At 35.4% G+C, this 14,214-nt stretch overlaps 4 protein-coding genes across 8 annotated transcripts in view; 3 read left to right on the top strand and 1 right to left on the bottom strand.

Moving 5' to 3' along the window:
* The window catches only part of Cap-d2 (CAP-D2 condensin subunit), a 22,037-nt gene extending 19,739 nt beyond the window's left edge, over positions 1-2,298 (bottom strand). Inside the window, exons 1-4 of the mRNA XM_078185768.1 lie at positions 2,117-2,298; positions 840-1,290; positions 694-761; positions 476-598 (exon numbers count right to left, since the gene is read on the bottom strand). The gene's annotated coding sequence lies outside the window, so the exon portion shown is untranslated. The remainder of the gene's footprint in view (positions 1-475; positions 599-693; positions 762-839; positions 1,291-2,116) is intronic.
* The window catches only part of LOC144473378 (uncharacterized), a 6,826-nt gene extending 1,257 nt beyond the window's left edge, over positions 1-5,569 (top strand). Inside the window, exons 4-13 of the mRNA XM_078187197.1 lie at positions 183-518; positions 650-919; positions 1,427-1,478; positions 2,172-2,227; positions 2,569-2,811; positions 3,070-3,322; positions 3,816-3,913; positions 3,994-4,317; positions 4,727-5,002; positions 5,431-5,569. Coding sequence (XP_078043323.1) covers positions 183-518; positions 650-919; positions 1,427-1,478; positions 2,172-2,227; positions 2,569-2,811; positions 3,070-3,322; positions 3,816-3,913; positions 3,994-4,317; positions 4,727-5,002; positions 5,431-5,499 — 1,977 coding nt within the window. The 3' untranslated portion in view covers positions 5,500-5,569. The remainder of the gene's footprint in view (positions 1-182; positions 519-649; positions 920-1,426; positions 1,479-2,171; positions 2,228-2,568; positions 2,812-3,069; positions 3,323-3,815; positions 3,914-3,993; positions 4,318-4,726; positions 5,003-5,430) is intronic.
* LOC144472567 (odorant receptor 13a-like) lies at positions 5,516-11,286 on the top strand. Of its 5 annotated transcripts, none has more exons than XM_078185776.1 (6): positions 5,516-5,619; positions 7,315-7,513; positions 7,594-7,697; positions 8,241-8,576; positions 8,961-9,236; positions 10,310-11,286. In XM_078185776.1, exons 1-6 carry the CDS (start codon positions 5,566-5,568, stop codon positions 10,376-10,378), a joined length of 1,038 nt encoding a protein of 345 aa, XP_078041902.1. In that variant the 5' UTR covers positions 5,516-5,565; the 3' UTR covers positions 10,379-11,286. The 5 variants fall into 5 exon arrangements, with proteins under 5 accessions (XP_078041902.1, XP_078041900.1, XP_078041903.1 ...); XM_078185774.1 differs by having other exon boundaries at positions 5,527-5,619; positions 7,261-7,513; XM_078185777.1 differs by lacking the exon at positions 5,516-5,619 and adding an exon at positions 6,519-6,528 and having other exon boundaries at positions 7,261-7,513.
* On the top strand, positions 11,253-14,214 carry Phax (phosphorylated adaptor for RNA export). Its single transcript, XM_078185779.1, has 4 exons — positions 11,253-11,343; positions 11,555-12,161; positions 12,248-12,523; positions 12,592-14,214. The coding sequence occupies exons 1-4, from the start codon at positions 11,293-11,295 to the stop codon at positions 12,855-12,857; spliced, it is 1,200 nt and encodes a 399-aa protein (XP_078041905.1). The 5' UTR covers positions 11,253-11,292; the 3' UTR covers positions 12,858-14,214.

Here is a 14,214-nt window from a genome sequence, read left to right as displayed (position 1 = left end):
CAAGTTACACTTTATCAAAATTTTTAAAAGAGAAACTCTAGTTTTGTTGAACTTCCTTAGATTTACTGTCGACAATTCTATTTTATTTTACACAAATATCCACAGATCAATTACTACTCTCTGTATGTAAAACTAATCTTGAACAGAACGGAGATAATTGAATTTTATAATTATTGAAACAGGTCTTAGCGCTCTATCAAGTCTGTGTAGTATATTTCTGTTTCGACAATTGCCTGTGTATTATGAACCTCCACGCGGCCTCCCAGTTTCGGATACTACAGTATAGATTAACAAACTTGAGATATAAATATGAAAAAATTAATTCTGCAAGAAGTTTGAACATTTCTACGATGATGCCCACAGAGGATGTCTATAATACATTCAAAAAATGCGTCCACCAGCACCAAGTGCTTATTGCATTTTGCACACAGCTGGAAAACATGTTTAATTTTATAGTATTGGCAGACATACTCACATTTAGCGTGGTGATCTGTCTGAACGGTTGTCAAGCGCTCATGGTTAGTACAGAGAGTGTAATACCTTTTATTCAATTCTATCCGAATGACATTAAACGGGATTGAATTTGTGTTATCAGAAACTGAAAGCGGTGATAATTGAATTTTACTTATTTTTACGATATCTTGTCCAGATAGATTCTGCGAGACGCTTCATTTTCTTATTTTTCCTGCTCACCTCATTTGTCCATCTCTTGATGTTCACCTACAGTTGCGACGGCGTAATGCGCGAGAGCGTGAAAGTTGCTGCAGGAATTTATAATTCCCCATGGTGTTACTTGGCGTTTAATAAACACGGAAAAATGCTACGGAAAGATGTCATACTTATCATCATGAGGTGCAAATTTCCTTGTTACATAACAGCCCGAAGATTCTTCCCTGTAACCTTAGAAACTTACACAAAGGTAAGTCAATAAGATTTTGCAACAAATTTTAATATTAGGTTCCATTTAGGTGTTTTTGTCTTTTACAACCATGCTTTTACACCGATGGCGTAATATTATATTATATTTAGAATCAGCAGTGGTCAAGGGCGTCCGTCGATATGTACCTATGGGCGGTAGTTTACACATAGTTAGGGCACACGGATTTAAGTTTACGGATCGTGTAGCAACATGCATAGAGTATACTTGCGTGGCGCGCTTTTGAGATCTTTGTTTATTTGGACCCTGTCTGAGACAAGGATAAGGGCAAGGACGGTCTTAGGTAGCTACGCTAAAGGAATCCATCTATTGGCGAATGGCGGAAGTTGTCATCACTCTTGTGAAGATATACTCTAAGCAAAGATTTATTGCGAAATATATATCTCGAGTATATGAGAATACGTGCAACGTAGCATGTTAGCAGTGATCCCCACATGTTTAAAATATTCAGTGCGTGCACACAAATTACATGCATTTCACTTTTTACAGGTATGGAGTACAGCAGCCTCATACTTCACGCTGATGAGACAAACACTGGACGGTATGGAACATATTTAATTCTATCGTGGATAACAACAAATCTATATAACGTTAGAATTATCGGGCAAAGGAAATAGTTTCTAATTTTTTCCTCCACAATCGTTGAAGTTGGAAAAATATTTTCTTGTGAAATTTTCGTAATAAACCTCTCCATTAAAGCACATGTTATATCAAACATTGTACGAGATCTGACTGAATCCAACCTTGTCCGATTATTATAGTACATGGACACATAATATTGTACGATCGTTGTACTAAAATTGAATTTTACACATTCCACAACAGTGCGAACACTTGAAAAATTATTATTCAAATTACTCTACAAATTTTTCGTGCGCATATAAATTGAATGAAATTTCATGAGAAGCAAAGATAATTTGTAATTCTGTGCTTATAATTTCTATAGAATTTCTATTTTACGCAATAAAGTCTAACGAACGCTATGATTTATTTTCAGTTAATTTGTTTATTCATTGTTTCATTCATTTTTTCATTCTCCAACAAATGGTTCTAACTAAAACTATTGTTATCATTCTGGCAAATGCGTCGGAGGAAAGATACCGCAACTTTTATATTTTCGTGCACCTCGCGGGAAACATTTGCAACCACATAAACTGTATCTATAATCGATCTACTCACGCGTCAATATCGTAGCAAATTCCGATTACAACTAATTCTTTCCGATCTCCGACAGCGCCAGTTAGTCAGCCGACGGAAGTTGAACAGTGCCTCGACGAAGTCCACTATCACGTTTGAATATTATGTAGCCGTATTACGAAAGATATTTCATTTTTATTAAATACTTAATTTCACATTTTCCATTCGCCATTCTCTCAGTCATGCATCATGTAGTCGTAATCAGTATTCACAGAGGGTTTGATAATAATAGTTCAGGCACGATGTATAACTTATAGTAATGCGTTTTCGCGTTTCGCGTTCCTCCTCGGTGGACAACTACGTAGAAGCGGCAATAAAAATTAATGGAAAGTATATAGTCGATGGAATTTAAAATAGGACTGCAGTAAATCAAAGCGACTGGAAAATGACTGAATTAATGTAAGTATACCGTCATAATGAGGGCTGACTTGTAGTCTACGCAGGATCAATGTCAGAGACTGTCATTCGGTCGTTCAAAACTGAAAATGTTCGGGGTGCGTACCGACGACTTTTCAATCGCTGTCACGTCGTTTTTCTTGAAGGTCACCGGTCTTTGGACATCCAAAACACGAACAGAGCGGTGGTCCAGGAGCTTCGCCACGTTTTACACCGTCTTCTTGATGTCCCTTTCTCTATTGGTGCAGTCAACAGACTTCTTTCGTAGCCTCGAATTTAGTGTAAGTGATTAGCAAACTCGTCAACACCGATTGCAAGATGTGACTATCCTTTGATAGCGTAGCATTATCTAAGCAAATAAGAGAATCATTTTCTTATATACCTGCATTTATGATTGCCGGTTAAATCAGTGAGTATTGAACAATTGAATTTGATAAGAGTCTGCGAAAACTGCACTCGGCGACGCATAGCTTTCCGCGATTGTTGCAAAAGAGATTTTTATTATATGCACATGTGAAATAGTTTTCGGTGTTTCGCAGGGTATTTTATACTCTCTTGTCAGCTTTCTAAGCGTGGGAAATGGTTTATTCAAGACGGTCGTGCTGCTCGCGCACAAGAAGGATTTTCTGAAACTGGTGACTCACTTGCGACGACAATTTTTGGAATCGGATTACGACGCCTACGAAAGAACTATGGTGAACGCGACAAAAAGCACCTGTGCGATTTTCATCGGGCTCTTCACCTTCTTTACGCACATAACGGCATTTTCCTATATCTTAGGCCCGCTGCTTAGTAAGTCGAGTCGAATGTTCAGTTTAGAACGCTAATATATGTTTCAACCCAATCGCGCGCACGCATGATTTTCATTAGAAAAATATCTAATTTTAATTTTTAGACGAAAGACCATATCTTTAATATTTCCATTATTCGTAGTTGTTGATTTATTCAATAACTTATTCAATATAACACTAAACCTACCGTGTCAATAAAAATCATCAATTTGACATGATTTATTTTGAAACCGTTGCAGTTATAAAAACTCTTTCGCAGGAAATGTTTTAGTCAATTTGTTAATTCTGGCATCCGTTGTAATAAAAAAAAAAAAACGAAAGGTGTAAATAAATTTAGTGTTCTCATTTTTATAGGACGACATAAATTAATTGCTGTTAATGCTCGGTAGGTTTAGTGTTTTAGTAATTAGATTATAATTAAAACGCGACGGATCAAAATAACCTGAAATTGTTAATAATTGGTAACAGTGAAGATGTCATGTTTTTAATTTTAGTAAGTATTGGGAAAAATGAAACGGACCGAATATTCCCGTTCAACTTGTGGCCCGTGTTCAGTCTCACCCCGTACTACGAAATAACATTTTTCGTGCAGGTATTACCGTGTGTCCTATGTTTAAAAAACTCATCGCTGTAAAACAATTAACGCGACGTTCAACTTTTCCATTGAAACAGTCTCTGTTCGTGTACCAATCCGGCGTTTGCCACTTTTGTTTCGACAATGCTCTGTGCATCATGAATCTCCACGTGGCCACACAGTTTCGTATACTGCAGTACAGACTGTCGAACCTGAAGAGCAAAAGTAGTCAGGAGGACTCGTACGACAAAATGCCCAACGCCTCGGAGAATGCATACGCTGTGTTTAAAAAATATGTCCAACAGCATCAAATACTTATCGCATTTTGCAACAAGCTCGAAGAGACATTCAATTTGATAGTACTCGGACAAATGCTCATATTCAGCTTGGTGATTTGTCTCAATGGACTGCAAGTGCTTTTGGTTGGTACAAGTGAATCGATCTAAAAAAATATGACAGTATTTTTCACGTTTGTCAACGATAATAATTTATTTTCCTGTTTCGAGAAAATAAATCAGAACCTCTTAAGATGCGCGGAAATGTTTAATTTTGCAAAATTTTAGTAAAATACATTTTTATTCTACCAAAATTTATATAGTTTAAAGAAGATCGGAATAATTGATTTTATAATATAATTTTATAAAGTTTTTATAATTATATTATAAAACATAAATTGAAACTAAAAGAATTACAATTATAATGAAATGAAGTTACATAAAGAAATTATCAGATTAAATTAAGAATTTGTAACATTTCGTTGGTAAAAAGTGATCGAAGATATTTTATAGGCTGATATACGATGAGATCGAATTATTTTTATATTTTCTTCAGGCAAACACAGACATTGGCAGACGCTTTACTTTTCTATTTTTCCTTATGACCTCTTTCGTTCAGCTGTTAATGTTCACCTATAGCTGCGACGGTTTAATTCAGCAAAGTCTGAACGTAGCCACAGCGGCTTATGGCGCTCCGTGGACCTACTTGCCTATGAATAAATATGGAAAAATGTTGCGGAACGACATAACGCTCGTGATCCAAAGGTCCAGAACACCTTGTTGCTTGACAGCGAAAGGATTCTTTCCTGTATCCCTAGAAACGTACACGAAGGTGAGAGAAATTACTAGCAATTAAATTCGATTCTGACTATAATTGTTGCATCTCTATTTATAGAATTGTTATTATGAATTTTTATGAAATAATTTAAGCGGAGCTAGCGAATAACATTGCTCTGCATAACCAATTCCATTACTTATCTTTGTCAAAATATTTCACGATAACTTTAATTTATTAAAATTGTTAAAATTATTAAAACATTTGCTATTATATATTTTTTAAGGAAACAAGCCATTGGTGTTTTCATTAACGATTAATTTGATTTTAAGTAGCGAGTGATCATTCTTCATCGGTTACGGAAAAATTTACGCTATCAAACATTGAAATAAATTATTAAGCCATTCTGTGATAGTGTGCCACAATTATTTGCTACTATCAATGTGGAAAAATTATATACACGTAAATCACTTTGTCTCTTACAGGTATGGAGTACAGCTGCTTCATACTTCACACTGTTGAGACAGACGATGGACGATTTAGAAAATACTTAACGTTACTGTGCCGACGGAAGAACCCTAGTTTTTCTACATTAAGAAACTGTTATCGTTATACTGTACATGTTAAAAGGAACACGCTCACTGTGCACATATTACGCTTGTTTTACAGAAACTGTATGTGTATAAAAATCTTTCACAATACCGTCACGCTCATACGTTTTTTTCAATTGTCAATCACGATACATAAAAAAATATTTCGATATTGTCGAGAGTAAGCACCAAAGTGATTAAAAATAATTCTATTTCTACATTATATCCATTTTATAGCATGATAAATTTTTACTAGATATACACTTAGATCGTTCTTTTACAATTCTTTCTTGAATTGTTCATTCCAAAGCAGAGATAAAAGACAAATCTCATATTTTTTAACGATACTATATGTTAATCGTAAAATGCAATCGCAGATTTTACGTAATTATAATAAAAATCGGTAGAATAAATTCAAAACGGTGAATCCATCTAATTTAAAATCATTAAGAAAAGGAATAAATTTTTGCAATCGATGCAGACAATTTTTATTTGGCACGATGCTCTACAATCTACTGAAAATACAATTTTACTCGAACAGTATTCTCGTGAATACTTAAAACAAAAGGGTCGAGAGAAGCATGTGAACAAAGGTACTCGCCCAATAAAATAAATGAACAAATGACTTACCTATCGGTTATTTTGCGGCAGCTCCTCGATGTCGCGTTAGAACAGTCGCTGTCCCTCGCAGACGTTCGAGCTACTCTCTTTTTTTGCCAAGAGAACGTACAACCGTTCGATTGTTTTTTTGCCGAAAGAAAAGCCTTTATTTATCGAAAATTAGCGTTCGATCGGTAACCGCAGCTCAATGTAAGAACACTGTGTTTCGCGAACCGTGAATAACTCATCCGTCCCTCGCCGTTGAATGCGTTATTCAAAAGTAGCTGTTGCAGTTGCACGTGGCGAGGTCGCCCTCTCGCAATAAAGGCTGAATTAGAAATGAGTGCAAAGCAGATAATAGGCGAATAACAGATAACCGGAGATCAAAGACTGGTTCGTATCAACCGTGTCCGATCTATAGCGATTATCGAAGGAAAAAATCGTGTTCGAAAAATCCGAGATCGCGGAACGTTCGGCTGTTCGATATTCGCCATGGGTTTGAAACACGGCAAAGACTTTTCCATCGTTTTGTCGGCGATCTTAATGAAATGTGTCGGAATATGGTTCGCGGACAATCGTTTCGAGCAACGTCTCAGAAACGGCACGTTCATTTACACCATAATCGCCATAGTTTTCGGCGTGTGGGTGCAGGCGGAGGATCTTTTTCATTCGTGGGACGACTTTGGTGTAAGCGTGTGTTGCTATTCTTGGCTATTTGTACATCTCTAGGACTTCGTTAGGACCTGGAAAGGAGAAACACTGCTGTTTCGCGTGGTGTCATTCAATTTTACACGAGAATCCTTAATTTTCCCCGTAACATTTAAAAAAGTTCATTTGGTTCAGTTTTTAAAAAATTATACCGTTTCAAAAGGTGTCCACATATACTTGTCCTCCACTGTGTGTAAATACAAAACTATTTTTGTAAATATGTTAGAATCTACAGCCGAGTATCGCATTTCGAAGTCAAGTACATCCAAGCTGCCCGCCCCCACTCATAAATAGTTGTCATGTTTTGCGTAAAAATCAGTCATCATCTATCCGTTACGTCCATTCATTATCGTCTTACGATTTTCTAAATCGTAGATAATTTACAAATAAGTCACTATTAAATTGTTACCATTTCAGGTTCGAACGTACATCGCGTGCAACATTTTATGCTTAAACATTGCTTTGTTCAAGATTTTCGTGATATCGTTACAAAAGAAAAAGTTTCTCGATTTGGTTGAGTACATGGACAGAAATTTCTGGCACTCTGACTACGCGCCATACGAGCAACGGATCTTCGTTAGCTGGAAACGTACTTGCACTTACTTTATCTGCATCTTCACCATCTTCACGGAAGCCTCGATCATATGTTACGCGATCAGGCCGATTGTGGGTAAATCAACGAACCCGTGGCAACGAACAGTTCTCATAATATCGTCATTGATCATTTCTACCAAGTATTTTCAATTCTAGCGAATATTGGAAAAAATGATTCGGACAGGATACTTCCGTTCAATATGTGGATCAATTTACCATGGACCATGACGCCGTACTTCGAAATAACTTTTGTATTGCAGGTGAATATTAACCCCTTAGCGTACTTTGACGAGCCCGACACGTGATGCAAAATTACAGTAATCAATTATTAAGTATGGATATTATTCTATTTTTTAAAATTGGTATAAAATTCTAATTCCTTGTCATTAATATTTAAGCATTTAAGTAAATTCAAGCACCGAATAAACATTAATGTTCTGTCCCTTCTAAGAAATGATATCAATTGAAAAATAAATGTGAAATAATTTTCCTGGCTCATAGTATTTCTATTCTATGCGATAAAGTGCTCTTTTATGCATACAAAATCGATTCTCGCGACTCGTAGCAACAGTTTCACTATTTAACCATTTTTTAAAATCTAAACGTTGTTGCTGTAAAAATTATTTTGGAACGTAATTGAAAAATTTTAATGGTGCCTCAGAGTCACCATTTTAAATATTATATTTTTGCAACGTCACGATACGTTTGAGATTTGATTAAATCATTGGAGGAATTTTCATCGACGATTAATCATCCGATTCAATAATTATAGCAGCGTAAAAATTAGCGAATTTTGTGTTCAGGTTCTATCTCTGTATCACGTCGGCGTGTGTTACATCTGCTGCGACAATTTCATGTGCATTATGAACCTGCACGTGGCCGGTCAGTTCCGTATATTGCAATACAGATTGAAGAACATAGGCGGATCGGGGAGCGAGCAAGGGAGACACGAAAAATGGAAGAATTGTACATCGAACTCGGGAGAGAAACAATACTACACGTTCAGAAGCTATGTAAAACAACACCAAGCACTCATTGATTATTGCGCCGGACTTGAACAGATCTTCAATCCGATCGTGCTCGCACAAGTGTTGACTTTCAGCATGCTGATCTGTTTCGTGGGATACCAGACAATATTGGTCAGTATAGTTATCAATCTTTCATATGCGTATTTTTAAAAATATTATAAAATATAGACTTCAATATTATCAAAATTATTTTTAAATCAATACACAAGAATACAAATTTTACAAGTTATACAATATTTTAAATTTTATAATTTTTACTAAATTTAAATTTTTTATAAATTCATACACGTATGATGTTGTAACGAGTATTTATGAAGTGTTAGTACTTATATATACGAGTATATATAATTAGTATTTGATGAAAACTAAACAAATGATTATTATTGACCTAATGCCGACCTAAACTTGCCTTTCTTATTCTATCTCATTTGAATTTAATTTATACGATGTTGCATTCGTGTTTTTGATTCAACTGGACGACGCGAACGTACACAGGCAGACGTGGCTTTTACGAGGCGTATCATATTTGTGAACCTCTTGACGTCCAGCATGTGTCAGCTGCTAATGTTCACGTACAGTTGCGATTGCTTGATACGAGAAAGTGCAGCAATATCCGCGGCAGCGTGTGCAGTGCCGTGGACAAAGTTCCCCATGGATCAATTTGGGAAATTGTTCCGAAAGGATTTACAGCTGGTATTGATGAGAACGAGGCGACCTTGTTGTTTGACGGCCAACAAATTTTTTGCCGTTTCACTGGAAACGTATACCAGCGTAATTATACCGTCGTCTTTTCATCTTTCATTCGTTCCTCGATCTCTTCGTTTATTCGAAATTTTTTAATTCAAGATCAAATTAAATCAAGATTAAATTGAATTGAATCCGATTCAATTAAATTGAAGTCAATAACGGTGTATGATTTTGACAACTGTACCCAAGGTTGCAACAAATACGCTAAAGTTTCCCCAGACGTCTCGGAGTTTGAAATCGAAAATGGTAATCGCAGGACATTCTCGTTTCACTCGCGACTCCCTTTTGTAGTTGCTGACGTCTCACGAGAGAATGAAAGACAGAACGGAACGTGTAATCATAAATGCGTCGACATTCGTCGTGTTCTGCCGCGTGCCCTGCGTGCGCGTCCGTTTGCGAATGTTACGAATCTTCTTACGAATTTATCCGCTCCGTTTGACTGGCGTCTAACCCCCCCACCACAGATCGTCCTAGCGTCGTCGATCCAAACATTGCGACGCTCTTGCACACACGCACGCATTCGTCGCGTGAGGTTAGCGCGCCGTACCTGACGAGTACCGATTAATTGTTATGATTTCGTAGGACGCTCTCAATTCTATTCTTTGCATTAAGTATTAAATAAATAAATGTAATCGACATTATATCGTGTTTGATTTTATTTTAATTAAAAATATTTATAAAAAATGAGTTGTCTTTTGGGAATTCAAATCAAAGGAATACATAGTGTCGCGTGCCGCATCACCTGTCGAATTTTACCATCGACGTTGCGATACGAATCAATAAAACACATAGGCTTAAGACTAACAGTGGGAAATCCCCAGCAACCCGTAACATGGACGTCTAGAGAAACTTTACCGTATATAGATAATAACGTGGTATTATTTGAAATTTTGCAAAATTTTTTGTTTCGTATGTTAGCTACAAATGCACGATCATCTAAAGCAGGGCCCGGAATTACATTTGGAACGCATTATGTTGCACGGGGGCTCTGCCTACTGCTACCCTATTACGGCACGGTGATGCCAAACGATTGCGTTCCAAATTGTTCCGAGTTCTGATCTAACGATCAATAATATAACTGCAATTTTGTGTTTTAGGTACTGAGCACTGCGATGTCATACTTCACTTTGCTGAAACAGAACTCTTCTCGCATATCCGATTCGTAATAATTTCTTATACGAATGGCAATATACAACTTCATACCTCAGTACATTATTGTATCGTATACAATCAACATGTTCATATTGTACCCTTTCTTGACTGCAGCAAATGAAACTGTGTTTCACTAAATATATTATTTGTAGAATTCATAAGTGTGCTCTTAGGTTAAATAATATAACATATAAGAGATACGTCACATCTCTTTCTTTAAAGGATTTTCTAAAAATCCTTTAAAAAAATCCGCACAAGAAATAGGGTATGTATTTAAATATCGGAAAATAAAGACACGTATCAATATTTTTCAATTGGAATTTCGCAACCTTTAAAAAATCGTGTTCAATCCCCTAATTCCATCGAAAAATACGTAATAATATTGAGTCTTACACGTTCATAGTCTATGATGTTCATTTTACCAGCAGCGACAACGGGAACTGAAGCAAACTCTGTATCCACGAATCATGGATAACTTATAGAGCATGCTCTATGCCAAGATTCGGAATCAAACTTTGCTCTTGATGGACCAGCAGAGCGACGACTCTGTATAATATTTATTCATGGAACAAATGCAAAGTAACTGCGATTGTAGTTGTATAATATGTATATATGTATGTGGTCGTACGCATTTTGTTATTCTCAACGCATAGTCTGATTTCAACGCACTTTCATAAATTGTTACATACCTATATGATTATTTCATATAAGAAATTTTGATTGCGGTTTCGCGTGCACATATAATATTAGACACCTCATTGGTAACGCTAACGGATAGTTTCATTTCTGTATGTGTCCTGTGTGCTGTGGATGAAGCTAACATTATAAATTGGGTGTAAGCGAACAAACTTAGTGGAAGTTGTTCAGTGACTGTAATTTTATTTGATATTTCTTCTTTGAAGAAATTGTGACTTTTGGAAAGAAAAATATGGAAGCGGAACCTTTAGAACTCGAGGACGGCGAAGTTATCGACGACGAGGTCAGATATATCATAATTCTGTAATATGACAAAAAACTAATCTCTTTCAGCCAAAACGGAATTAAACTGGAACGTTCAGATTCAAACGAATTTAAATTAGTTCTATGCATCTTAAGTTAATAAAATTATATATTCTGCGTATAACATTTCGGATAAGATACCTTTTGTAATAAAATGTAACCGTTAATTATTTCAATATATTTTTATTTAGGCAAGCGGCATTGAAACGTATAACATTTTAAAAAGACCTCCCGCAGTCTCGTGTAAAGAGGAACACCCGAGAATAGGATATAATGATGAGTCCGATGATTCTATAGATACTGATAGCGACTCCGACTCAGATTCAAGACATGTCAAGAATAAAAAGCCCAAGCTGAAATTAAAACGAACAAAAAATTCGATAAAAGGCTGGGGAAACAAAAATGATAAGTATAAAATTTGGTGCACTCAAGTGCAAGAGGATTCTCTGACGGAGGATTTAGTATTATGCGGCGTAACAAAGAAACGTTACCAGGAGCGCAATGTTGAGAATTATAACGTTCCGCACCATTATTCCTTAAACGGTAGTTGGGATGTGCAACATAACAATAATAGTTCGGAAGACGAGAAAGAAACTGAAAGGAGGTCAACAAATAAAAGAACAAATTCAGACAGAAGTAATGTTAAGCTAAGATTAGGGAAGAAGCGTAATCCGATGGACATGGATAAAGGAGCTGCGAGAAAAGTAGCAGACTTAAGTACAACGGTTGAATCGACTGATGCGGATGTTGCTACTGATATTGCATCTAAACTTAACGAGAAGAAAAATGTTCTTATAGGTAAGAAACATTGTTCTATATTACATTTAACCATACAAGAAGTGCATCATTCAAATAATTTATATATATGTATATATTGCTTATAGGAGTAATCGTGGATATAATTGGTAAAGAAAAAGCTATTGACTTTTTCCAAAAAACAAGAAAGATTGAAGAAGGAGGTGGTTTGTTAACAATGAACGGATCTCGAAGGAGAACCGCAGGTGGAGTTTATTTCTGGCTAGTAAAAAACGATGAAGATATTCCGCAAGAAAAAATAAGAAAAATTTTTTACCATAGCAAAAAAGAGCAAGCTAATCAAAAACAGGCTGATGCTAGTACTAGAAGACAAAAGGCGCAAGAACTAATTAAATGTTTAGAAAGTAAGTGTTGTTTCATATTTATAATTATTATTCGAAAAAACATACTGTAACAAATATTTTCCCTACAGACGGTTTTGAAAAAGATTTACCTGCTCTTTTAACAAAGGCGGAACTATCTACAAAAGAAATAGCGGAAGAAGCAAGATTAAGACGCGGCGAAGGTATGGACAGAATGCCCATGGATTCGGATCGCACGGTGACTAATCCACCACCTAGTCCTGTAACAGATGATCCAGATCACTCGGAACATCCGCTTGTTCAAAGGCATATTCAAGATTACGAAGAAGATTTCCTTGATATTGGTATCGATATAGATAGCATGGAAGTACTGTAAAATTTATTACTATTATTTTTTTTGTATGTGCAGATGACTTGTACAAAATTAAATTCTAATCTTTACAGAAGTAATCATACACACACGCGTGCGTGGACATTTACATACTTGCGTATGTGAATACAATTTACACATAGTTTGTACGTTTGCTTACAACATACTAAACGTAAATATGAAATGTGATCAAAGAATGATCGATTAATTGCAACGACGTTCCATATTGTGATAAAATAATTTATCAAGTGTACATGCTATGGTAACGTGCTGTGTCAGTTTCTTACATTTTCAAAAGCAAGGAATATTTTTGTATAGGTTTCCTGTAATGAATTGATTCCAAAGAGAAATCCAGATAAAATAAAAGCATATAATTGATAGATAACTCGAATAATGCAATGTTCAGGCATTATTATTTATAAGTGCAAGCGTGAGCTGTGTTCCTTTATAAAAATTATCCCAAACCATTGCATTGCAACTGACTTCGTAAAGTGTAATTAATTGATAGCATGATATCTAGATATAGTGCAGATATTTATGCAAAATGAGACGTTTTTGTATAAATCGCGAGAAACTGAGATTAAATAGAAATTTCTTTCCTCGATAATTTTAAAAAGTTGAAAATAATGAATAGATGTTCTTAAATTGTTTTAATATTTTTAAATTTGTGGTATAACGATACCAGTGTAACAGTAGAGTAGTATTACTGACAATTGCAATGTTTGTGAGAGGCAGAGATAATTTTTCCAAAGTTTACACAGTTTTTATACCCAAATGTTTCAACAATATGCATTATGTTAATTATGTGTCATACTATTGTATTTTACCCAATCGTATTTGTGTGCCTCACTGCTATTTTATTTGGAACAGAAAGTCAAACATTTGTATTTCCCGAAGATGTGTGCATTCGGTTTGACTTAATTCATTCCAGGTTGGCTATACTTCTTCTTAAGTTTAATTGATCATGTTAGTTAAGTTTAATTGATCCTTATCATTAAGAAAAATATAAAACAATGTAAAAGACGTAACAAGTATAAAATTTCATATTAATTGCGACAACGTAGTTGTACGAGATTATTTCTGTTGCGTAATTTGTATGAAATTTTCATTGTTGAAGATTGTTTATGTACATAAAAGTCACTATAAAAATAAATATTGAAATATTTGTACTTTGTATAATGTATTAAATGAATTGTCTTGTAATCAAAACTTTACTCAGCATTCTGCATGAAAGTTAATTATTTCAGTAAATCGTCAATGACTAAGAAGACTACTGGATAAAATGAGTAGCGAGTTTAAGATGCTACAAACATAAATTTACTATTTGTAATACCTTAGAGATGATTTTATCCTCTCGGAGTAA

Source organism: Augochlora pura, chromosome 7, assembly GCF_028453695.1.
Source record: "Augochlora pura isolate Apur16 chromosome 7, APUR_v2.2.1, whole genome shotgun sequence".
In the NCBI taxonomy this organism is placed as follows: domain Eukaryota; kingdom Metazoa; phylum Arthropoda; class Insecta; order Hymenoptera; family Halictidae; genus Augochlora; species Augochlora pura.
The sequence above is the reverse complement of the archived record's forward strand: the minus strand, read 5'-3'. Positions and strand labels throughout refer to the sequence as shown.

Excerpts from the sequence above, each read along its gene's own strand:
- LOC144472567 (XM_078185772.1), top strand. The coding sequence starts at position 6,628 with ATGGGTTTGAAACACGGCAAAGACTTTTCCATCGTTTTGTCGGCGATC. Across the intron at positions 6,823-7,260 it reads ATTCGTGGGACGACTTTGGT|GTTCGAACGTACATCGCGTG; the intron begins GTAAGCGTGTGT and ends TTACCATTTCAG. Across the intron at positions 7,698-8,240 it reads AAATAACTTTTGTATTGCAG|GTTCTATCTCTGTATCACGT; the intron begins GTGAATATTAAC and ends TTTTGTGTTCAG.
- Phax (XM_078185779.1), top strand. The coding sequence starts at position 11,293 with ATGGAAGCGGAACCTTTAGAACTCGAGGACGGCGAAGTTATCGACGAC. Across the intron at positions 12,162-12,247 it reads GAAGAAAAATGTTCTTATAG|GAGTAATCGTGGATATAATT; the intron begins GTAAGAAACATT and ends TATTGCTTATAG. Across the intron at positions 12,524-12,591 it reads ACTAATTAAATGTTTAGAAA|ACGGTTTTGAAAAAGATTTA; the intron begins GTAAGTGTTGTT and ends TTTTCCCTACAG.